This window comes from Macaca thibetana, chromosome 1 (genome assembly GCF_024542745.1).
Source record: "Macaca thibetana thibetana isolate TM-01 chromosome 1, ASM2454274v1, whole genome shotgun sequence".
In the NCBI taxonomy this organism is placed as follows: domain Eukaryota; kingdom Metazoa; phylum Chordata; class Mammalia; order Primates; family Cercopithecidae; genus Macaca; species Macaca thibetana.
In genome coordinates, this window is record NC_065578.1 from 26,049,165 (window position 1) to 26,073,447 (window position 24,283).

Below are 24,283 nucleotides of genomic sequence, written 5' to 3' on the forward strand. Positions count from 1 at the left end.
GAAGGCTGGGGACGGGCCGGGGATGAGGAGCGCAGCTGGCCAGAGGTGCACAGGCTGGGTCTCAGAGGGCTGCTCTGTTAACTCTCTGAGCCGCTGCTTCCTCGCCTGGAAGGGACAATGCTAGCTTCACAGGTTTGCCATCATAAACCAAGTGACAGTGTTTTTAAAGCACTTTTTTCAAAGGATACATACATGCTATCTCTGTCGCTGTCATAAAATGTTATCAAGTAGCAGTTCTATATGCCTCCAGAAGGCAGAAATTATAAATTGATTACTGACGTGCCAAGTACCTACGGGCATCACCTACGCCTGAACCCAAGGCATTATTCCAGGCACAAGTTCAGGGAAGCAGATCTGAGCTCAACCTGAGGAATAACAATCTAATAATTCTGTCTGAGGGAAGATGGCAGTTCCCTATCACGGAGCTGTTTAAGCAGAAGGCAGACAACCAGCTGGTGGGGAGTGGCATAGGAGACAGAAGAAAGCACAGAAGAATCTAAGAATACCAGCGTGGGAAGGAACTTGGGGATAATAAGGCCTGGGGTCTGCAAACCTGCAAAAGAGTAGGCTTTCCAGCTGAGTCCAGGCAGCTGCCTGAGACATGGCTCAAGGACGCCAGTGGCAACCAGGTTTGGCAGGTGAGATAAAATCTATTTGCTATCCCACTTCTAGCTCAATGCCACCCACTTTAAAGATGGGGCAACTAAGGCTCAGAAAAGGGAAGGGACTTGCCCAAAGTCACACAGCAAATGGGGAGCAGAACCAGATAGAACCCAGGTCTGATGCCCCAGTTCCCATCAAACTGCACAGTTCTGTAATTCAAGCTCGCCTATCCTTCCCTTCCATCAAGGCCTCCTCACACACCCTTCTGCCTGAGACCCACCAGCCGTCTCCCCAGGCCGCGTCCTGGCCAGCAGCAGGCCGCTCTGCTGTATTCCACCTTGAGGCTCCAAACCCAGAGCTGAGAAGTAGCAAAAATCCCCATGAGAGGGCCTCTCTCAATACCAGGTATGACCAGAGAACCCTGAGCTCCTGTGAATGGTTTCTAGTGTTTGTTTTGTTTTGGGGTGGGAAAGTAGGTGGAAAAACCTGAGCATCTAGTTGTATGTTGGGTACCATGCTCCTAGGGGTGGCAGAGTCAAGAGTCATAGTCATAGTCATGACCCTTTGCTCAAGAGGAAAGTTCTCTCTGGCCTGGCACGGTGGCTCATGTCTGTAATCCCAGCACTTTAGGAGGCTGGGGTGGGAGGATCGCTTGAGGTCAATAATTTGACACCAGCTTGTACAACATAGGAGACCTCATCTCCACTTAAAAAAAAAAAAAAATAGCTGGGCATGGTGTGCGCCTGTAGTCCCAACTAGTCAGGAGGGCTGAGGCAGGAGGATCACTTGAGCCCAGCCTCAAAAAAAAATAAAATAAAATAAATAAATAAATAAACAAACAAAAGCAAGGCTCTTTCTCCTCCCCTTCCCTATCTTGCAAGCTCTGTGCAGGCAGATCCCGTAACTGCTTATCATTATACACCCAGGGCTAGGACACTAGAGGTGCTCAACAAATACCGGCTGACTTGAAAATACAGAGGGCTGGGACATCACCCAAGATTTCCGATAACCTGCATGCCTGGCCAGGCCTCTGCTCTCATTACTTACTCTTGAGATCCTTGGGACAGAGGAGGAACTTCCCTCTCCATGCCCAAAGCCCTTCCTACTCTCAGGTAGGAATCTGGGCGGTGCTAGTACAGTGACAAGTCAAAGTTCACACTGCTGGCTGGGCACAGTGGCTCATGCCTGTAATTCCAGCACTTTGGGAGGCCAAGGTGGGTGGATCACCTGAGGTCAAGAGTTCAAGATGAGTCTGACCAATATGGTGAAACACTGTCTCTACTAAAAATATAAAAAGTGGCCAGGCATGGTGGCGGGCACCTGTAGTCCCAGCTACTTGGGAGGCTGAGACAGGAGAATTGCTTGAACCTGGGAGGTGGAAGTTACAGTGAGCTGAGATTGCGCCATTGCACTCCAGCCTGGGCAACAGAGCAAGATTCCATCTCAAAAAAAAGAAAAGAAAAGAAAAAAAAAAAGTTCACACACTGAACACTATCCAGGCCCAGAATCCTGGCACAATGCCAAGCACCCTGGGACACTCAAAACACATTGGGAAAAAAAGACATCGCCATCCTAGGCCAAGAGGACCTCGAAGGCACCATGTGCATTCTCCTGATTTCAAAATAGACATGACCAAAAGTCACTTTTTGTTCATCTACTTTCCACATCAATAAAAGCGAAAATAATTCCAAAATCACCTCTTTTGCTGAAAAGTACCCCAGTCTTTGTACTGTCCACCAGTCAACATCCAGTGTGTAGCTGGCTGGTCCACTGAGAAGGGCTAGTCATGTTGGGCCCAAGTCTCTCTTGCTGTAGAGGATAAAGCCCACGTTTTCAGCACGGCCTCTGTCATCTGGTCTTGCCTCATGTCCCATTCTCCCCACTGTCAACTCAGGTTTCAGCCTTGCCAAATTCCTTGCAATTGCCCCATATGAGCCACATCCTCTTTTTGCCTGCCAACCTTCGCCTAGTCTAGTTCCTCTCTAGAAATCATTCCTCTACCCCTACCCCCACTGTATGTGGCTGACATCATATCCTCTGCCTGCCTCCTCCTCCAGGAAGTATTCCCTGACCACCACCTGTCTGCCCAGGTTAGGGCAGGAATCTTCTGGTACCTCCCTCTCTCATAGCCTTCAATCTGCAGTCGTCTCCTAGGTTCCTGTCTCTCTTCCTGGCACCCACTGAGATCAGTCAGACAACCCAGGCAGAAGCAGCTGAGGTAAGACAATGGCACCACACCCCAAAGACCTGCAGCGTGCTGGAGGGGAGACAGGTACAGCACAGGGGAGATAAGCAGGATGAAGATTTAGGGGAGCAGAGCTCCTTCAGGCAGGGGCCAGAAAGCACCTTCCCAAGGCCAGAAGTCCAGCTCCAGCCAGCTGCATGCTGGCCCCCTCCACAGCCTCCCTGCCCCTGACCTGGCGTCAGCACCAAGAGCTGCCTTAGGAGAAGGCAGAGTCTAAACAGAGTCCAGGGCAGGCAGACGATGGCTTCTACCTCCACCTAAGAGGTCAGGCTCTAAAAATGCCTCCTACCCCGACTCTGTGCCATCAGCCCAATCCACAGAGCTTTCCTGGCCCCATAAATCGCCAGACAGTGCCTGGGAGACCCAGAGAAGAGTTGGCCACAGCTCCTGCCTGGGGAGGGGGCAGGCATGTGAAACAAGCCAAGAGCAGCAACATAAAGAAGGCTCCTCAGCTCTGAGGGTGTCCCATGAGCCAGAACTGTGCTGGGAGCCTGGCACCCACCATCTCATTCAGTCCTCACCACAGTCCTTGGGATAGGTATTGCCTCCATTTTGCAGAAGACAAAGCTGAGGTCGGCAAGGCTATGCCGCTTCGCCAGTGTCTAAGGGAGGACCTCTATTCTAGCTTAGGTGTCTCAAACCTGTAGCAGAGAACGCTAATTAATTCTTTACTCAAAGCTCGGTATTTTCTCTGAGCCAGGCCATATTGGACACTGAAGACATTGAGGTGACTCAGACTCTGAACCTCCGTGAGCAGCTAATGGGGAGGGCCATGCTATTCCAGCCCTTGGAGCTTCTATGACCAGGTGAACAGACAGCTGGCATTCCTATTGGACACAAGAAAAGCAAGCTCTGAGAGGAGGCTGGATGCACTCAGCCAGGCCAACCACGACTGGGTCCTGCGCCTCCTGACTACAGCACAGCGACCTCTTTCTCCTTCAGCCAGCTCCAGAGTACTTGGGGCTGGAGCCATGTTCCCGGAGCTGGTTTCCCCGGCTTTCCTGTTTTGGCTCTGGCGCTCAGTGAGCTGAAGGAGCTCTAGGCCCTGATGGGCTCTCTGGACCCGAGGGGAGGGCCGGGCCGAGCCGGGCCAGGCTGATGAGAAAGGTCTGAGATCCACTCTTGGCTCCCTGCCCACGGGTAGGAGGCACATTACTGGAAAGCACTTCCAGGGCTGGGGGAGGAAGGGATTCTGTCATCAGAAGGAGGCTCCTTCAGGAGCAATGGCTCAGGCAAGTGGGAAGCAGCCCCTGGACCTGTGCTGGCTTGTCCCTCTCCCAACGTCCTGACTCCACCAACTGCGCTCACTCTGCATCCCTGCAGAGTCCCCACAAAGTGTAAGGCGCTTGCTGACTCCTGGTGTGGTGAAAGGGGCACAGAAGGATGGCTGGGGCCCCTGGAACCCTGACAAAAGCCCTGCATGGAGGCAAGATCCCAGGATGCCAAGAGATGAGGCAAAACTTTCAGAGCCCAAACGTGCAGCAGCGGTGATGTCACCAGGGTGAAATCAGGGGTGGGAAGAGACAGAGTAAGAACCAGAGACGTGAGAGCTGGAATGGATCTTGGAGAGCATCTAAATTCTCCATTATACAGTCAGGGAAATGGAGACAGAGACAGCCAGTGACCTGTCATTGATCACGTGTCCAGTTCTACCCCAGTAGTCCGTGACACTCCAAGCCCTGTGGTGTGCACAAGCCACACAGCCTCCTTCGAGGACGTCCAGTCCTCCCAGAACAAGGAGGCACAAAAGTGTGGAATTTGGCATCTCCAAGCACAGCCACAGGCCAAACCCTCTGACACAGTTCAGAGTTGGCTCTCCTTTTACAAGAGGCTGGGGGATGGGAGAAGTGTTTTTCATTCTATCTAGTGTAGGTGGTAGCTGGAACGAACACACACACATACACACACACACACACACACACACACACACACACACACACACACACTCTTGCTGAGCAGACACCTCACCAAACCTCCAATTGATGGGGGTTCCCAGCCCCCTGCGGCTGCTCTGCACCACAAGAATGTTTTATTTATATCTCCTCGGACGGTCCCCATCTGCTGAGACTGGCTCAGTGGAGCAGGCAAGGCTGTCCCACATCACCCTGGGTTGCCAGGGTGACCAGACATGCCTGATCCCCCTTCCCACAACCCTCCTCTGGCCTGGGAAGTCAGAGGAGAGTGCTGGGAAGAGGGGTCTCTTTGGCCCATAGTGCCAGGTCACCAGGGACCCAGGGACACACTGAGGGCTCTGTCGCCCTACTTCCAGGCCTGAGGACTGCTCTGGGGCTGCAACTCGGCCAGGTCCCAAGGGATTCCTAGTTGCACAACGATTCCATTTCTTTAACTCCCTCTTCAACTGCCCCAGCAACCAGTCTCAACTGCAGCAATGAAAGCTAATACTTCCTAACGAAAGCCCAGCACTCTACAGTTTACAGCAGCACACTCTGATGCTTCTTAACCCATTTGCTCTTCACCACAGTTCTGGGAAGTCACAATTACCATCCCCCTATTTTACAGATGAGGAAACTGAAGCACAGAAAGGTTAAGCAACTTGATCAAAGTCACATAGCTGGTAACTGAGATTCAAATCCAGGTAGTCTGGCTCCAGAGTCTGTGTTCTGGCCACTCACCGTTTTATCCCTGGCTTTATTCTCACTTTGTTTCTGAGGGGTGTGTGAGCCTAGGACTAAAGAGGCCCAAAGCAGTTCCCAAAGGGTCAGAGGTAGGTATTTCTTTCCATGAGCTCCTCTCCAGGAAGTATCCCACTGCTCCCCTTCTAGTCTAGTGGCCTAGTAAAGACTTCATGAAATCCTTCCTATCTTCTAAGGCTGCCCCCTCCAGGAAGCTCTCCTGAGTTAACTCAGCCAGGATGGGTCAGTCTTTTCTACCAAACTTGTAGAGCAAGAAGTGGTAACTATTCAGACTGTTCAGCCCCTGCCTGGCTGATCTGCACTCAGCCCTGGTGTCCACTGGGGCTGGAGGACCCATGGGTCCAGGAGGGCTCTGACTCTTTTTGAGTCTGATTCTCAAGGCTAATTCTTCCTACCATCAATGTCAGCTATGAGGACCAGGGAGAAAGAAAAGCCACATTAGGACAGACTCAGCCACTGCCTCAGCAGGTTCACAGCCAGACCTGCAGAGGAGACAAAGACACATGGCACTGGCCACCCCGCCCTATGTTCCCACTGTCAGAAAACTGAGTTCTAATCAGAGCCCAGCCACAACTTGCTGGGGGGCTTTAGACAAGTTACTTTACATCCCTCCCCTCAAAGTTTCTCCATCTGTGTAAAAGCCTATTTCAGAGGGTTTCTGGAGTACAAGAGGAGATAAGGATAAAAAGCACCAAGCAATAATGGTACTCAATGTTAGCCAGTGTGGTGCCTCCTATTACTATTGTAATTTTCTTTAAAACCCAAGCATAATACAATTCACTCTGCATTACTGTGACCTGTTGGTGTGTCTGTGTCCATCACTGGGCTATAAGCTCCTTGAGGGTAGTAACTGTCTAGATTCACATGGGTCTCCAGCTTCCAGCACAGAGTAGGCATCAACTATTTGTGAACTGCAACAAAACTGACCTCAGCACTTTGGGAGACCGAGGGGAGAAGACTGCTTGAGGCTAGGAATTTGAGACCAGTCTGGGCAATATAGTGAGACCCCATCTCTACAAAAAATAATAATAATAATAATAATTAGCTGGATGTGGTGGTGTATGAGGCAGGAGGATTGCTTAAGTCCATGAGTTTGGAGCTACAGTGAGCTATGACAGTGCCACTACTCTTCAGCCTGGGAGATAGAGTGAGCCTTTATCTCTAATGTAAAAAGGAAAGAAAAATGAAGTAAACTTCACTTGTTAGATGTGAAGTATGGGAAAGAAGGAGGTGGGGATGGGTCTGGAGTTTCAAGACTAAGTGGTGTTCCTAGAGCGGGGACCATTTGAATTGGGCTTTGAAGGATCAATAGAAGTTTGCCAGAAGAGAAGGGTTTGTATCCTTTAAAAAGTCTAGTATAGTACCTTGCACATAGTAAATGGATATGTGGGTAATGAATGAAAGAAAAACAAGTAAAGAAGACAATAAATAGGAAGGCAGGCTGACTTCACCAAGCTTTTGTCAATATCCAAACAAGAGGGCTCTTGTGAAGATTAAATGATATGACGTACATAAAAGACTCAGCACAATACCTGGTACATGTGTCTTTGAGTCTCATTTCCTCTCTGTAACTAGGATGATGATGATTAAAAGCAACTTTGAGATAATTTAATTAGAACTCCCGGCCAGGCTCGGAGGCTCACACCTGTAATCCCAGCACTTTGGGAGGCCGAGGTGGGTGGATCACCTGAGGTCAGGAGTTTGAGACTAGCCTGGCCAACATGGTGAAACCCCTCTTCTATTAAAAATACAAAATTAGCCAGGCGTGGTGGTGGGTACCTGTAATCCCAGCCACTGGAGAGGTTAAGGCAGGAGAATCGCCTGAACCTGGAAGGCGGAGGCTGCAGGGAGCCGAAATTGTGCCACTATACTCCAGCCTGGGCAACAAGAGTGAGACTCCGTTTCAGAAACAACAACAACAACAACAACAACAACAAAACTCCCATCCCACAGCAGAAAATCAATGAATAATACTTTTCATTTTTTATTTATTTTTCTGAGGTGGACTCTTGCTCTGTTGCCAGTCTGGAGTGCAGTGGTGTGATCTCAGCTCACCTCCTGGGTTTAAGCAATTCTCCTGCCTCAGCCTCCTGAGTAGCTAAACTACAGGCGTGCACCACCATGCCCAACTACTTTTTGTATTTTTAGTAGAGATGGGGTTTCACCATGTTGGCCAGGATGGTCTCGATCTCGACCTCGTCATCCGCCCACCTTGGCCTCCCAAAGTGCTGGGATTACAGACGTGAGCCACCGTGCCTGGCCAAATAATACTTTTTTAAAAATGTAGCAGCCAGCTGGGCGTGGCAGCTCACGTCTGTAATCCCAGCACTTTGGGAGGCCAAGGCAGGTGGATCTCCTGAGGTCAGGAGTTCTAGACCACAGTGACCAACGTGGCGAAACCTCGTCTCTACTAAAAATATAAAAATTAGTCAGGTGTGGTGGCAGGCGCCTCTAATCCCAGCTACTCAGGAGGCTGAGGCAGGAGAATCACTTGAACCTATTAGGCAGAGGTTGCAGTGAGCTGAGATCACACCATTGCACTCCAGCCTGGGCAACAGAGCAAAATTCCGTTTCAAAAAAAAAAAAAAAGATAAACTCTCTAGCACCCAGGAGACAAACACTGGACACTTGGAGAATCTGATGGAAGGCTCTGTGCAGGGGGCTTATACACACCCCCTCTCATTTCATCTCACATACTGACCCCCAATTTGACAGATGAAGAAATCCAGGTTCAGAGAGGTGACTTGTCCAAGGCTACCTAGCTGGGAAGTGGCAGGGTCATCATTAGAATCCAGTTCTCTGAACTGCTAGTTCTTTGGGCCATGCTGCTTCAAAGAAAACAGCTTGTCAGGATCACCAGGAAGAGAATTCAAGTCTGCAATAAATATGCCTCCCCCACAAAAACAGCCATAAATAAATCTGTTCCAAGTACCTGGGCAGGCATGCTTCCCCATACCCAGGGCAATCAGTCTCTCTCTGTGCCTTTCCCCATCATTCTTCCAAACAGCACTTTTCTTTCTTGTTTGTTTCAATCCACATTTCAGGGGGTTGGAGAGACAGGGTCTCACCCTCTGGGAACATCAGGTCTGGATGAGAAAGCAGGTAAAAAGCTGTCAGAAAACACAACCAGCATACACTGGGCTACCTGAGTCATGGAAAAGAGAAGAACGCGCCAGGAGGCCAAAACCCTGGGTCCAGACCCTGCTCTGCCCTTTAAGAACCATAAGCTTTGGGTAAATCACTACACAATGGAATAGCCTCCATTTTCTTGTCTGTAAACAAGTGAGAACAGGGACTAGACACAGGAGCAACTTGTGCACTGAGACGACTGAGAAAAGAGAGGTAAGGCAGGCTGGGGGGCCTGGGAGGCCCCTGGAGTAATAAGCAGCGATTTAGCCAGCACCAACTGCCTTAGAGACCTGGCAAGAGAGGCTGTTCCAGAGGCAGGCATGTTGCGATAAGGGATTACAGGCTCAGGGACCTTGGCACTGAGTTACAAATCCCTCACGATGTATAGCCTCTCTCTCTCTCCTTCCTTTCTCCTCTCACCTGTCCCATCTACATCAACTCCTTGACTCCAGCAGCCAGAAGTCCCCAAATCCTACCTCTAAGCAAACAGCGGGAAAATCTTCCTCACCTGGAACTTCTACCCACCTTTCAAATCTCAGTGGAGGGCCGGGCACGGTGGTTCACACCTGTAATCCCAGCACTTTGGGAGGCAGAGGTGGGCGGATCACCTGAGGTCCCGAGTTCGAGATTACCCTGGCCAACATGGTGAAAATCCATCTCTACTAAAAACAGAAAAAATTAGCTGGGTGTGCGCCTGTAGTCCCACTACTCAGGAGGGTGAGGCATGAGAAATGCTCGACCCTGCAGGCGCAGGTTGCAGACAGCCAAGATCGCGCCACTGCACTCCAGCCTGGGCAACAGAGTGAGACTCCGTCTCAAAACAACAAAAAGAAAAAAACAAAAAACCCCAGTGCAGGTGTCACCTCCTCTGGGAAGCCTTCCTGGAGCCACATCCCCGCCCTCCCCAGGCTGAGTCAGATGCTCCTCCAAACTGAGGAGCTCTGTGTTCAGTGCTTCAGCCAGCCTGGCATCCCAGCACACAGCTCTGGGCCCCCAAAAAGTGATGCTCAGAAAAAGCAGGTTAAGGGAATGATGAACACTTCCTGAAGGGTATAGGACTAAAGTTTGGTCTCAAGGGTGGCTGACTAAAGGGGGAAGAGTGTGAACAAATGAAAAGAGAGGTAATCTCAAAAGCCTTCTGAGGATCCTGAAGCCTGCAGCCAGCCTGGAAATGAGAGTGAACAGTGCAGGAGACGCCGGCACACAGGCCTGACCAGGGCAGACCAAGGAAGGAACTGAGTCAAGGAGCCTGAGCCGACACAGCAGGCCTCAGAGGGTCCCCTGACCTTCAGCCTGGCCCTGAATGCCCCATCCTAGCCTGCGGCCTGGTTCTACCACCACCAGCCTTCTCCCTGGGTCTCAAGGACCCATTTCCGTAACCCCTATACCACCCCAAGCTGGGGCAGCACCTCTTGGTATCCAGCTCAACCTTCCCAATCATCCAAGCTCTGCATAAACATTTGTTGAATAAATTTCACTCCAGCAGATCGCCCCTCCCCCTGCAGAAAAGGCGCTGGATCAAGAGTCCCCATGCAGTGAAGCAGAGGATGACTCACAGGGGAGAGGGGAGGGACAGGGACTGGGACTGGCAGTAAACAGCCTGTGTGTTGACAAGAGGCAGAGCTCCAACAGGCCCAACAGTACCTGGCAAGGGAGAGGTGCCAGGCAGCGGGGTGATTACCTGGGGAGAGGGTTATCTGGGGAAGCATTGGGGGTTAGCTCAGGGGGTGGGGGGCAGCTCAGGGGGTGGGGGGCAGCTCAGGGGTAGGACCTCAAGCTCCAAAGACTCTCATGGCTGGATTGGGTATCTGGTAGGTGACCATATGATATGCACTGGTTTCTTCTGATTTTCTCAAAATGGAAATATATTATATTGCTTTGGTGATTTTAAATAAAACTCATGGTTTTTTTTTCTAACAGTCATATAAGTGTTTAAGTATAAGGAAAATCATCTCTCAGTGATTCTCCCCCTTCCCCTTTACCAGCTATAGCAGTCTCCCCCACAACCAAATTTCCATTAAGTTTGGTATATATTCTTGCAGACTTTTCTGCATCTATAGGTTGTTTAAAATTACGTGGGAATGGTAAATCACACCTGCTGTGCTTAAACTGCTTCTATGGGGCAGAGACTGCACTAAGCACCGAGGCATCTCATTTAATTCTCTCAACAACCCTAATGCAGTCGGTATAAGTATGACCCAAATTTTATTTTTATTTTTATTTATTTTTTTTTTTTTTTGAGACAGAGTCTTGCTCTGTCACCCAGGCTGGAGTGCTGGAGTGCAATGGCACAATCCTGGCTCACTGCAACCTCCACCTCCCGGGTTCAAGTGATACTTCTGCCTCAGCCTCCCAAGTAGCTGGGATTACAGGTGCCCGCCACCATGCCTGGCTAATTTTTGTGTTTTTAGTAAAGATGGGGTTTCGGCCGGGCGCGGTGGCTCAAGCCTGTAATCCCAGCACTTTGGGAGGCCAGATGGGCGGATCACGAGGTCTCGAGACCATCCTGGCTAACACCCCCGTCACTAAGAAATACAAAAAATCGAGGTGGCACGCCTGTACCCAGCTACTCGGGAGCTGAGGCTCCCCGGGAGGCGGAGTGCAGTGATTGACATCCGGCCACTGCATCCAGCCTGGGCCAGAGCGAGACTCCGTCTCAAAAAAAAAAAAAAAAAAAAAGATGGGGTTTCACCAGGTTGGCCAGGCTGATCTCAGACTCCTGACCTCAGCTAATCCACCTACCTTGGCCTCCCAAAGTGCTGGGATTACAGGCATGAGCCACCACGCCCAGCCCTTTATTGGGCTTTTAAAAAAAAATGTTTTTTGTTTGTTTGTTTGTTTGTTTTTTGAGACAGAATCCCGCACTGTCACTCAGCTGGATGGAGTGCAGTGGCACAATCTCGGCTCACTGCAACCTCCGCCTCCCGGGTTCAAGCGATTCTCCTGCCTCAGCCTCCTGAGTAGCTGGGATTACAGGTGCGTACCACGCCCGGCTAATTTTGTATTTCAAGCCACCATCTCCCTCCTTTCCTTTCCCAGTGTCCCGGGTGTGTGGCTCCCCAGCTCAGGGGCTCCCTTCCCCACTCCATCTCTATCCCTGGCCTGTCCTTGCCTGTTGCTCCAGGCACCAGTTTGCCCCACATCTGGGGTGGGGCAGAGGTGGGGAAAGAAACAAAGGGTCAGTAAGAGAGCTTCCATTTCTAGAAACTTTAGAGCCATGGGAAAGCTAGATTTTTCTTTCCTCTTTGCTGGGGGTACAGTAGAGCTTGCAAAATGCAAATCTGAGATTTAAAAAATTGAGTATACCAAATATCTGTTGTTCTTAGTATTGCTTCCAGTTGCAAGTCAGTTAGCTCAGAAGCTTAACAATGTGTTAAATTCATTATATATATAACTTCAACTTGCTCAAAATCTCATCCTACTTGGCTACAGAGAGGTGGAATATAGAGAGGTAGCAGTAGGAAAGCAACACGAGAAGAAATTCTACAATTTCCAGGACAATTGCCCTGCAGAAAGCAAGTCACAGTGTCCTATTTTCAGCACTACAAGGAATGCGGGGGACTGCAAAGGAAGAACAAAACACAGGTGGCACTGGCTGGGTGGGGAAGAGAGACCAGCAGCTTCTAGGAGGCAACTGGGGCCCCTTCTATCCCTTGTAGCTTAATCAGCTTTATGGGATCTATTGTGTGCTTCATAGCATCTGAGGGCAGTGATGAAGAAGGTGTGTTAGACATCCTCCACTTGGGCATTTTAGTGACCTCTCAGAAGGGCCAGAAAAGGATCAGTGAGAGAAAATGACTCTCAGGGGACAGAGTCTGGAATAGGGCAGAAAAGATGGGGGGCCTTTGCAGAGGGGTGGGGCATGAGCATCCTTAGGCTGGTGTGTTACAGTGTGCGTGGGGTGGACTGCAGAATGGCAAATGCACAGGAACTGCGTGCTCCTGACAGGAAATTCTTATTTTCTCATCCCCAAACATGCTCCTCAGGCCCCAGACTCTGGAGTTGTCCTGATTCCTTTCTTCCTCTCACTGCTGACATCCAATCCATCACCAAACCCTGCTGGTTCTGCCTTCTAGACATGAACAGACCCTGACACTTCTCACCATCTCCATTACTAACACGCATCCAAGCCAGCACCATCACTTGCCTGGACCACTGCAGCAGCATCCAATCAGTCTCCTGCAACCATTTTTTTCTTTCTTTCTTTCTTTCTTTCTTTCTTTCTTTCTTTCTTTCTTTTTCTTTTTCTTTCTTTTTTTTTTTTTTGAGAAAGAGTCTTGCTCTGTTGTCTAGGCTGGAGTGCAGTGGCGCAATCTCGGCTCACTTCAACCTTCACCTCCCGGGTTCAAGAGATTCTTGTGCTTCAGCCACCTGAGTAGCTGGGATTACAGGCACATGCTACCACACCTGGCCAATTTTTATATTTCAGTAGAGACACGGTTTCACCATGTTGGTCAGGCTGGTCTCGAACTCCACGGTGATCTGTCCACCGTGGCCTCCCAAAGTGCCGGGATTACAGGCATGAGCCACCGCACCCAGCCCACATATCCACTCTTGCCCCCCAGGCTCTTCCTACACCAGCCAAGAGTGAAACTTTTTTTTTCTTTTTTGAGATGGAGTCTCACTCTGTATCCAGGCTGGAGTGCAGGGGCGCAATCTCGGCTCGCTGCAACCTCCGCCTCTTGGGTTCAAGCAATTCTCCTGCCTCGGCCTCCTGAGTAGACAGGACTACAGATGTGTGCCACCACGCCCAGCTAATTTTTGTATTCTTAGTAGAGGTGAGGTTTCACCATGTTGTCCAGGATGGTCTCGATCTCTTGACCTCGTGATCTGCCCACCTCAGCCTCCCAAAGTGCTGGGAGTACAGGTGTGAGCCACTGTGTCCGGCCAAGAGTGAAGCTTTTTAAGAAGTAAGACATACTACTGAAAGGTAGGGACTACACCCCCCTCTGCGTCTTTCCACCACACCTGAATCTCCACTCACTCCCCTCTAGCTCCACCGGCCTCCTTGCTTTTCCTTGAGTACAAACATGCTTCCACCTCAGGGCCTTTGCATTTGCTGTTCCCTGTGCCTAAGACACTCTTCCCCATGTAGGTGAATGACAGATTCCCTCCCTTCCTTCAGGTCCCTGCTCAGATGCCACCTCCCCAGAGAGGTCCTCCCAACTCTCTCAATCTGCTTACTCTTGCCACTTCCTGACGTCTAGATGTGCTTTCTGACTATTCCCCACCCAGAACATAAGCCTCGTGAGGGCAGCCTCTGTCCCAATCACTGTTGTATTCCTGGCACCTTAGACTGTACCTGGCACACGGCAGGCTCACAACCAATGTTTGCTGGATGGATGACTTTCTCTTACCTCAGTGACCTCACAAGGTTGTTGTGAGGATTACATGAGACCACAAACACAAAAGCACTGGGCGAACCACAAGATGTTGTCAGGGTGGGTCACCATCAGCTTGTCCCTTGGAGAGCCACTCCTCCTCCAAGGTGCTGCTCAGCAGGTTTTCCTAAATACCCCAGGGAGCAGAACGCAGTCACGCTCAGTTCTGTGGGCCTGCAGAGCCTGGGACCACACAGCCCTCTATTAAGAGTCTGATGACACGGCACAGCTGGTTGGTCTGTCTCCCCCTTCAGACCACAAGCAAGTTTCTACCTGCAAGCAAGCGTAGGGACCCTGTCCTATTCATCTTTGACTCTCCAGGCCTCGGCATGGAGCCTAACACATGGTGAGGATAAAGATTTGTTGAGCCAGCAGAACTGTTTGAGGGCAGAAGTCACGTCTGGTTTAACTTTTTTTTCTTCCTTTTCGTGTATATATTTTTGGGTTTAACTTAGTCTCCAGTGTTTGGCACTAAGCACATGGACACTAAACTCCAGCTGAATTGGCCTTTTCCTTGAAGGAAGGGTGAGAGTTAGGTACCAAGAAGGCCTGGCAGGCATATCAGCAGCATCTGGAAAGGTAGGACAGGGAAACGAATGTGGTGTAGGTAGAAGATTTCTTTTTTTGTGGGGGAGGGGGTGAGGAAAACGGAGTCTGGCTGTGTTGCCCAGGCTGGAGTGCAGTGGTATGAACACGGCTCACTGCAGCCTTGACTTCCTGGACTTAAGCGATCCTCTCACTTCAGCCCCCCAAGTAGCTAGGGCTACAGGCGCGCACCACCACGCCTGGCTAGTTTTTGTATTTTTTGTAGACGTGGGGGTTTCACCATGTTGCTCAAGTCTCAAACTCCTGAGCTCAAGAGATCTGCCTGCCTTGGCCTCCCAAAGTGCTGAGATTACAGGCGTGAGCCACTGAACCCAACCCAGGTAGAGGATTTCTATTGGAGCAAATGGCAGTGGACTGGAGTGGAAATCATTACTTAGATGCTGTAAAGCAGCCTTTTCTCTCACCCTCACAACAAGCCATGGCAGTGGGCAACAGATGAGAGAACAGACACTGAGAGAAGTCCAAACATAGGCCCAGGATCACATGGGTAGCAATGGAGACTGGTCCCAAACCCAGAACTACTGACTCTCAATCCAGCGCTCAGCCAAGGCCAGTTATGAAAGGCCACAAATATCCTGTGGGGAGAGAATTCCCAATCACCCTGCTGAGCCAGGGAGAGCCACTGGAGGGCTCTGGCCCGGGGAACAACATGAAATTCTGACCCCTCAGGGAGGTGGTCAAGGGAGCAGCGCTGGCCACCTAGGCTCAGCATCTGGCATAGGGCAAAGTTGTCCAACTGCACAGCCATTTAGTCTCAGCTCCAGGGACAGCTGGTACCGCCTCCTGCACAACACCAGCAGGATGGGTAAGCCCTCCCCCATCCTACCTCCAAATGCCTCAAAAGACCAGAAAACTACAATTCTGAGAAAAGAAAGGCCTGAGTCAAGCCCAGGCTGGGGATCAGGGGAACTGGGCTTCAGTCTAGACTCAGCCACTAACATTCTGAGGGCTTTGAACAAACCCTTGGTTTTCTTTGGTCTCAGTTTCTCCATCCTTGGGGGCTTGTTGAGAGCCTCTCTACCTCTGACATCTGACTGATGAACTCTGCAGCTGGACAAAGTTGGGCTCTGTGATACTCACCATCTCTGTCCACGTCAGCAACCATGGCATCTGGATACAGAACAGCATTCATGCCATAGCAAGCTTGCACGAGGCAGCAGCGGGCAGCGTAAAGAACTCTGGTCCATCAATGAGGGAGGCAGTTGCTGTCCCAATTCTAAATCTTAACTTCTCTGTGACCTATGGCAAATCACAGGACTGCCCTGAACCTCAGTTTCTTCCTTTCTAACATTGGGATAAACAATGTCTATGGCACAGGGTTGCTGTAAGAGGAGAGAACAGAGATAAAAACACTCAGAAAAAAGCAAAAACAAAAATATATGTCCATACCGGGTGAGGTAGCTCACACCTGTAATCCCAGCAGTTGGGGAGGCTGAGGTGAGAGGATCACTTGAGCCCAGGAGTTTGAGACCAGCCTGGGCAACGTGGTGAAATCCATCTCTACAAAAAATTTAAAAAGTAGCTGGGCATGGTTGGTGCATACCTGTAGTCCCAGCTACTAGGGAGGCGGAGGTGGGAGGATCACCTGAGCCTGAGAGGTTGAGGTTTCAGTGAGCCGAGATCATGCCATTGCACTCTAGCCTGGGCAACAGGGTGAGACCCTGTCTGGGGAAAAGAAAAAAGAAAAAAAAAGGCCGGGCACGGTGGCTCATGCCTATAATCCCAGTACTTTGAGACACCGAGGCGGGCGGATCACCTGAGGTCAGGGGTTTGAGACCAGCCTGGCCAACATGGTGAAACCCCGACTCTACTAAAAATACAAAATTAGCCAGGTGTGGTGGTGCATCCTGTAATCCCAGCTACTTGGGAGGCTGAGGCAGGAGAATCACTTGAACCCAGGAGGCGGAGGTTGCCGTGAGCCAAGATTGCGCCATTGCCCTCCAGCCTGGGCAAAAAGAGGGAAACTAACTAACTGACTGACTAAATAAATAAATAAATGCATGCATGCCAGATACTGCCGTGCAGATCTAGGTTCCCTGAAACCAGCAGTGTCAGGGTCCCAGAGGCAAGCTGGCAGCACTAGGGAGGCGAGAGCTTCTCCTAAGCAGGCGCCTGAGGGGGAAGCTGTCCAACTGCACAGCATTAAGGCTCCAGGGGCAGCAGGCACTGCCTCCTGCACAATACCAGCAAGGTGGGTGAGCCCTCCTGATACTGGATCCTCTATCTCCAGGGGATGCCCTAAGGGTCTCCCATACGCTTCTGATAACAATCCAGCTGGCTGGGCTCTGTGTGTGGTGGGAGAGACAGGGCATGCTTGGAGGGCCTCTCCCTGCCTCCTCTCCCACCACACTGGGGATAGTTTGTCACCTCAGGCCTCTAGGAGCCACGAGATGTAGAGTGGATAGGAGAACCGAGCATGCTCAGATGAGGCTGCCCTTTAGAGGACACTGCAGAGAAAAGACGAGGACATGGCCAGCTGCAGGGCTTGGTCCTAGTGCCAGGAGGGCCCAGGGCTCTAGGAACAGCAATTGCAGGTCAGGCCTCTCCTGGGGGAGAAGAGGGGCACCAAGAAGTCAGAGATTAGAGGAGGGAGGGCCCTCTGAGACCATCCAATGCAACCCCTCTATTTCACAGATGCAAAGGATGAAGCCCAGAGAGGGGATGCAACTTGATTGAGGTTACACAGCAAAGTGGTAGCAGAGCTGGGACACACACCCAGGATGGTCCACTCCAAAACTGGTCCTTGCTTGGAATATGGTGCCAACCCCCCATTCCACTCCCACTTTTTTTTTTTTTTTTTTTTTTTTTTTTTTGAGACTGGAGTCTCGCTCTGTCGCCCAGGCTGGAGTGCAGTGGCCGGATCCCAGCTCACTGCAAGCTCCACCTCCCAGGTTTACGCCATTCTCCCGCCTCAGCCTCCCAAGTAGCTGGGACTACAGGCGCCCGCCACCACACCCGGCTAGTTTTTTGTATGTTTTTTAGTAGAGACGGGGTTTCACCACGTTAGCCAGGATGGTCTCGATCTCCTGACCTTGTGATCCGCCCGTCTCGGCCTCCCAAAGTGCTGGGATTACAGACTTGAGCCACCGTGCCCGGCCCCCCCTTTGTTTTTTAAAACTACCTTCTATTGAGTGCCTCACTTTGATGCTCTGTATACTTCAACCACATGATTCTCCTAGCAGCCCTCTGACACAGGGATCACCCTCCTCATTCTACAGCTGAGGAAACCGGGGCAGAGAGAAATGGTCTGACTCCAGAGCCACAGCCCCAACCATGCTGCCTGCAGCTCTGAGCCCCAGTTTTCTGGACCAAATGGTGGGTATGGGGCACAGCAGCCCTGGTTTATTGCCAGGTCTGTCACTCCTTTGCTGTGTGACCTTGGTCAGGTCACTCACTAAACTGCTGGTCTCTCTAAGACCCCTAGCAGTAGCAGCGTGCCCTGGTTCTGTGTGTGCCTTGCAAGGAAAGAAGCAGGAGCTATCTGGCACATTAGTAATGGGGAATGGAGCTCCACTGTCAGTAGCTCCCCAGATTGGGTCTAGCCTGCAGGCCTCTGCTCAAAACCCATGTGCAATGCCTCAGGAGACACAGTGCAGCCCTCCAGCACACGCCACTGTGGGAAGGGAGAATTACTACTGAGCCCTGGGCCTTCTCATTTAGCCTCAGCAATGCCATGAGGTAGACACTACTGTTTCCATTTTCCAGTAGAGACATTGAGGCTCAGAGCTTAATAAACTAGCTCAAATGACACACAGCCAGGAAACAACCAAACTGGTATTTGATCCCAAAAGCCAAGCTCTGCCCTCAAGCCAGGCCTGGTAACTGCTTCCTGTTGGCACTCTGGTCCTCAGGGCACAGGTTCTAGAGTAAGAGCCCACTGGTGACAAGCTGAGCACAAAGGGCCAAGGGCTCCAGGCAGGCTGAGAGGTTGCCTGCTTGCCTACTTGTCTGTCAACCAGCCCACCCCATAGAAGTAAGTGCCCCATGCCCAGGAAGGAGATAAGGAAGGCTTTGTCAGTGCCCACTTCCGCCTGGCCTGTGCTAGCTGCTGGGACTGGGCAGGGCCTGTCGTGTGAAACCGCACATGGCATTGGCACGAGGTGCACATGCCTCCCTCCAGTAGGGCAGGGGAAATAGCTGGGGCAGCCAGAACTGCAGAAGCAGCCACCACTAGGCAGGACAAGGAGGCTCAAGAATTCAGGCAGGAGCCATGGTTCTTTTTTCTTTTTTGCCACCCCGCCCCCAGACCATAGTTCTAATCAGCCCAGTCACACAGCCTCCAGTTGAAATGGGGAGGTTAATAATAATAATAGTGGCTGGGTGTGATGGCTCATGCCTGTACTCTCAGCACTTTGGGAGGCTTGACCTGGCCTTGTGGTCAGCCTGGCCAACTTGGTGAAACCCCATCTCTTAAAAAAAAAAAAAAAAAAAAAAAAAAAAAGGCCAGGCACGGTGGCTCATGCCTGTAATCCCAGTACTTTGGGAGGTCAAGGTGGGCAGATCACAAGATGATGAAGGCAGAGAGTCTAGCACAGGACCAGACAAAGCATACTGCAACATGAAGTGGGGGTACCTCCTACTATTAGAGCAGGACTTTTTCTCATCACTGTTCACTGCCACTGGAATGAGTGTCACTCCATGACCTCACCCTGAAAGCAGATACCAGGGCTAGCAGTCCCTCCCCAACCCCCACCCTGGGCCAACAGGGCACTCCCAGACAGCCCCGCCTGGTTCCCTGATTATCATTGCCACGGTGCTTTCTTAATGAGCTGTGGCTCCAGGGAAGGGCGGAAGCTGGAGCACCAGGAGCCATTTCAACTGCCTGGTACCTGGTACTGCACTGTGACGTGGTAGCTAAATACCCGGGACAGTGGGGCCCAACTGGCCCAGTACCATGGAAATCTTATCATGCCAAATGCTTCCTGGGAGGGAGCAGGGTGGGTGAGGCAAAGGCCTAGCCCATGCCCGTCAGGGTTTCATTTCCTGATTTTCTTTTTTTGAGACGGAGTCTCACTCTGTTGCCCAGGCTGGAGTGCAGTGGTGTGATCTCAGCTCACTGCAACCTCCATCTCCCGGGTTCAAGCGATTCTCATGCCCCAGCCTCCCCAGCAGCTGGGATTACAGGCATGCACCATCACACCCGGCTAATTTTTGTATTTTTTAGTAGAGGTGTGGTTTCATCATGTTGGCCAAGTTCCATCCCCTCTCTGGGCTTCATCCTTTGCATCTATTACTTGCTGGCTCTGTGACCTTCTCTGGGCTACAGTTTCCTCACAGATAAGATGATGGGGCTGGGTTAACTTCTCAGAGATTTCCTGGCCTCAAGTGACCCACCCGTGCTTGGCTTCCCAAAGTGCTGGGGTTACAGGCATGAGCCATCACACCTGGCCCATTTCCTGATTCTTGATGTCAACCTAGGTTGTAATCTCGTAAGTATGGGGGCTCCCTCTTTATCTTCTTGAAGCTGAGGAGACCCAAACACTGAGCTAGAAGAAGTGTAAGAGACTACTCAAAGCCAGGACTTCATCTAAGAGGTCAGGGGGTGGGGTCCTAGCTTGACTTCTTGGGGATGGGAGTGAGCCTGGTGGGAGCAGGGAACTAAGGCCCAGGTTTGGAGGTAGTTAGGACAGGAAGGGTGCTGTGCCCTATTGGGTCAGCATCTCCCGCCCCATCCAAACACCCACTCTCCTGCCTTCTTAGACCAAAGGATGTTGGGCACACTTCACTGCCTGGAAGTCCCTCAGCTAGGGATGGGGAGACTGGAAAGGATTTTTTTCTCTTTTTTTTTTTTTTTTTTTTTTTTGGGACGGAGTCACTTTGTCGCCCAGGCTGGAGTGCAGTGGCCAGATCTCAGCTCACTGCAAGCTGCCTCCCGGGTTTAAGTCCCTGCAGCTAGGGGGATGGGCGCCTGCCACCTCGCCCGGCTAGTTTTTTGTATTTTTAGTAGAACGGGGTTTCACCATGCCAGGATGGTCTCGATCTCTGACCTCGTGATCCGCCCGTCTCGGCCTCCCAAAGTGCTGGGATTTTGAGCCACCGCGCCCGGCCCTTCTTTTTTTTTTTTTGAGACAGAGTCTCAGTTTGTTGCCTAGGCTGGAGTGCAGGGGCGCCATCTCGGCTCACTGCAACCTCTGCTGCCCCGGTTCAAGCAATTCTCCTGTCTCAGCCTCCTGAGAAGCTGGGATTACAGGTGCCTGCCACCACACCTGGCTAATTTTTGTATTTTTAGTAGAGACAGGGTTTCACCATCTTGGCCAGGCTGGTCTTGAAGTCCTGACCTCGTGATCTACCCACCTCAGCCTCCCAAAGCGCTGGGATTACAGGCGTGAGCTACCGTGCCCGGTCTGAGCCCTAGACATTTTCTAAAGTGCCTTTCCACTGTAGCAGGAAGCCCTACAGTTAAGAAGTGAGTTGGTCAGAGCTAAGCTCTGGCCCAGAGACAGTGAGAACCCTCCAGGGGAGTTCCCACTGCCCAGGAAGAGGCACAGTGCAGACTTCTGGGAGTCAGAAACCCTTGGTTCAGTTTTGACTCTATTACTTGCTGGCTCTGTGACCTTCCCTGGGCTACAGTTTCCTCACAGATAAGATGATGGGGCTGGGTTAACTTCTCAGAGATTTCCTCTAGCTCTGACAGCCCACAATTTTACATAATAACCAGAACACATCACTTTTCATTTTGCTTTGTTCTTTCATGTACATTATATCATTTAAACCTCATGGTATCTCTCTGAGGGTCCTCCTACGTTAAAGATGAGAAAACCAAAGTTCAGGGCATTTAAGCCTGAGAACACACCCAGAAAGGGAGCAACAGAGCCAAGATTTGCACCCCAGGTTCCGGAAGCCAGATCCTGGGTTCCACCTAGAAGGAAATCTGCCCAGCCAGGGTGAAAGGCCGCAAGTGACTGGTTTCAGGGTCCATCCCAGACTCTCAATCTTGAAGCTATTCCCTTGATGCAGATAAGGAAACTCTTTCAAAAGATCCGATTTAATTTAAAAAGTTAAGCTGCAAGAGTACAGACAGCATGATTTTGTTTGTTTGTTTTGAGAGCAAATCGCTCTGTCACCCAGGCTGGAGTGTAGTGGTGCAATCTCAGCTCACTGCAACATCTGCCTCCCGGGTTCAAATGATTCTCCCACCTTAGCCTCCCGAGTAGCTGCGACTTCAGGCACGTGTCACCATGTCCAGCTAATTTTTGTATTTTTAGTAGACATGGGGTTTCACCATGTTGGCCAGGCTGGTCTCCAACTCCTGACCTCAGGTGATCTGCCTGCCTCGGGCTCCCAAAGTGCTGGGATTACAGGCATGAGGCACCATGCCAGACCAGCATGGTTGCTTTTATGCCAATTTTTTTTTTTTTTAGGCAGAGTCTTGCTCTGTCAGACTGGAGTGCAGTGGCACAATCATGGCTCACTGCAGCCTCGACTTCTTGAGCTCAAGCAATCCTCCTGCTTCAGCCTCCCAAGTAGCTGGGACCACAGGCCTGTGCCACCATGACCTGCTAATTTTTTATTTTTGTAGAGACAGGGTCTCCCTAGGTTGCCCAGGTTGGTCTGAAACTCCCAGGTTCAAATGATGCTCCCACGTTGGTCTCCCAAAGTGCTGGGATTACAGGGGTGAGCCACTGCGCCCGGCTTAACATTTTTTATGAAAAAGCGGTTCACGGGCCGGGCGCGGTGGCTCACGCCTGTAATCCCAGCGCTTTGGGAGGCCGAGGCAGGCGGATCACAAGGTCAGGAGATCAAGACCACGGTGAAACCCCGTCTCTACTAAAAATACAAAAAATTAGCCGGGCGCGGTTGTGGGCGCCTGTAGTCCCAGCTACTCGGGAGGCTGAGGCAGGAGAATGGCGTGAACCCGGGAGGCGGAGCTTGCAGTGAGCCGAGATAGCGCCACTGCACTCCAGCCTGGGCGACAGAGCAAGACTCCGTCTCCGTCTCAAAAAAAAAAAAAAAAAAAAAAAAAAAGAAAAAGCGGTTCACACCACTGTAGAGAAAAGTCCAGGATGAACTATTCAGAGTGCTCAGCCCGAGAAGCAAGGGAGTAAAAGGGGTATGACTTGCATTTTTCTTCTTTATATACTTAAGCAGTGTTTGAATTTTTTTTATTTCTTCCTTTTTTCTGAAAAAAAAAAAAAATCTGGAGGGAAAATGTTCTGAGCACCTGCTGTGAGTCAAAATTCAGTATTAAACACTTTACTGTCACAGATTATTTCATTTAATTCTCACAAAACCCTATGGAGTACAAGAATGCTCAGAGCAGCGTTATTCACAATTGTCAAAAAAAAGGGAACCAATCCAAAAGCCCATCAACAGGAGAGTGAGCCAACTGTGCTGTATTCATACGCGGTAACACCGAACAGCAATAAAATGAACAAACCTCTGCTACATGTGACAGTGAAGAGGAATCTCACAGAGAGGCTGAGCAAAAGCAGCCAGACACACAAGAGTACCTATGATTCCATTCAGATGAAGTTCAAGAACAGGTAAGATCAACTGATGATGATCCAAGTCAGAATTGTGGTTACCCCAGAATTATCTGCAGAAAAATGACACAGGTCAGATAATCAGCCTATAGGCATATAGCAGGCAGGTAGTGGAGCTGGGATTCAGACAGGTCTGTTGGACTCTGCAGTCTCTATTGGCCCCTGACTGCCCAGAAGGATGCCTTGAATCTCCACCTGCAGAGCCTTCTGGGCCCCTCTAGAGGCAGTCTTGCTCCTGGCTTCAGAAGTGGGGAGCCCCTTCTCCTCAGTGCTAAGCACCCGTCCCTGTGGTTCAGTCACATGGAGACCTGCTGCTTAACTAGCAAGGGGACAGCAGCCAGGTCCACGACTCAAGCTCTGGTCTGCTGGGAGCAGGGGACAGGAGGAGGACTGCTCTGTGCCAAGGGAGGATGCCCAGTGCACACTCACCACTCCTAACTAACCCTGGCCCACAATACAGGAATTTCCAAGCAAAGCTGGGACTGGGCTTGGCCCCACCCACTGGGCCACACTGCCTCACACTTTCCCCAGCTCTTGTAGACTCAGAAAAGTCAGACCCTTCCAGTCACCCTAATCCCTATCCTCAACCGAGGACAAGACCAGGAGTTTTGAGGGACTCAGCTCCCCCAGAAGCACCTGTATCTTCCTGCTCTAAATTCCCAGCCCTGCCCAGGCTTCCCTCCCTCCCCTCTGAAGGGAGCCACCACCTGCTGCTTGGCACGGATCCCCCTCTCCGGCTACATCCTCTCCACTCTCCCCCCAACTCCTACACAATCCCTGTCCCAAACAATTTCCTGCAGTTTCCCATCTGATCAATTTCTTAGGAAGGATAATTATCCATGGAAGGAGGAGGCGGAAAATTCCCAGAGCCAAGAACACTGGGGAAAAAGCTTCATCTAGTCCCTTCTCCATCAGCCAGGAAAGCCCTCATCTTAAACACAGGCCAGTCATGGTCCATGGCTCTTCCAGAACCTCTGCAGTTCCCCCATCTTCAGGAAAGAGCCCACGCTCCTCTGCATTTAATCCAAGGCCCTCTTGATCTGTTCTAACTTCGGTTTGGGCCTCACTGCCATTCCATTGTAAGTGGTAGTGCCAGATGGAGCCCCATCTGCCCCCAGGGCCCACCTGCAACGTGCTGTGTCCCTGCGGCACTTCAGCCTGCCTTGTGTTTTAGCTGTTTAC

At 51.0% G+C, this 24,283-nt stretch overlaps 1 protein-coding gene across 3 annotated transcripts in view; it reads right to left on the bottom strand.

Annotated features, from left to right (window-relative positions):
* Positions 1-24,283, bottom strand: part of SLC9A1 (solute carrier family 9 member A1) — a 60,193-nt gene that overhangs the window by 17,288 nt on the left and 18,622 nt on the right. Inside the window, exons 2-3 of one of the 3 annotated variants that reach the window (XM_050794725.1) lie at positions 23,069-23,154; positions 15,699-15,940 (exon numbers count right to left, since the gene is read on the bottom strand). The exons of 1 other annotated variant lie outside the window; for it this stretch is intronic. In XM_050794725.1, the coding sequence (XP_050650682.1) occupies positions 15,699-15,750 (52 nt within the window). In that variant the 5' untranslated portion in view covers positions 15,751-15,940; positions 23,069-23,154. Of the gene's footprint in view, positions 1-15,698; positions 15,941-23,068; positions 23,155-24,283 lie in introns of those variants that run through there. One more of the 3 variants, XM_050794736.1, reaches the window with a different exon arrangement.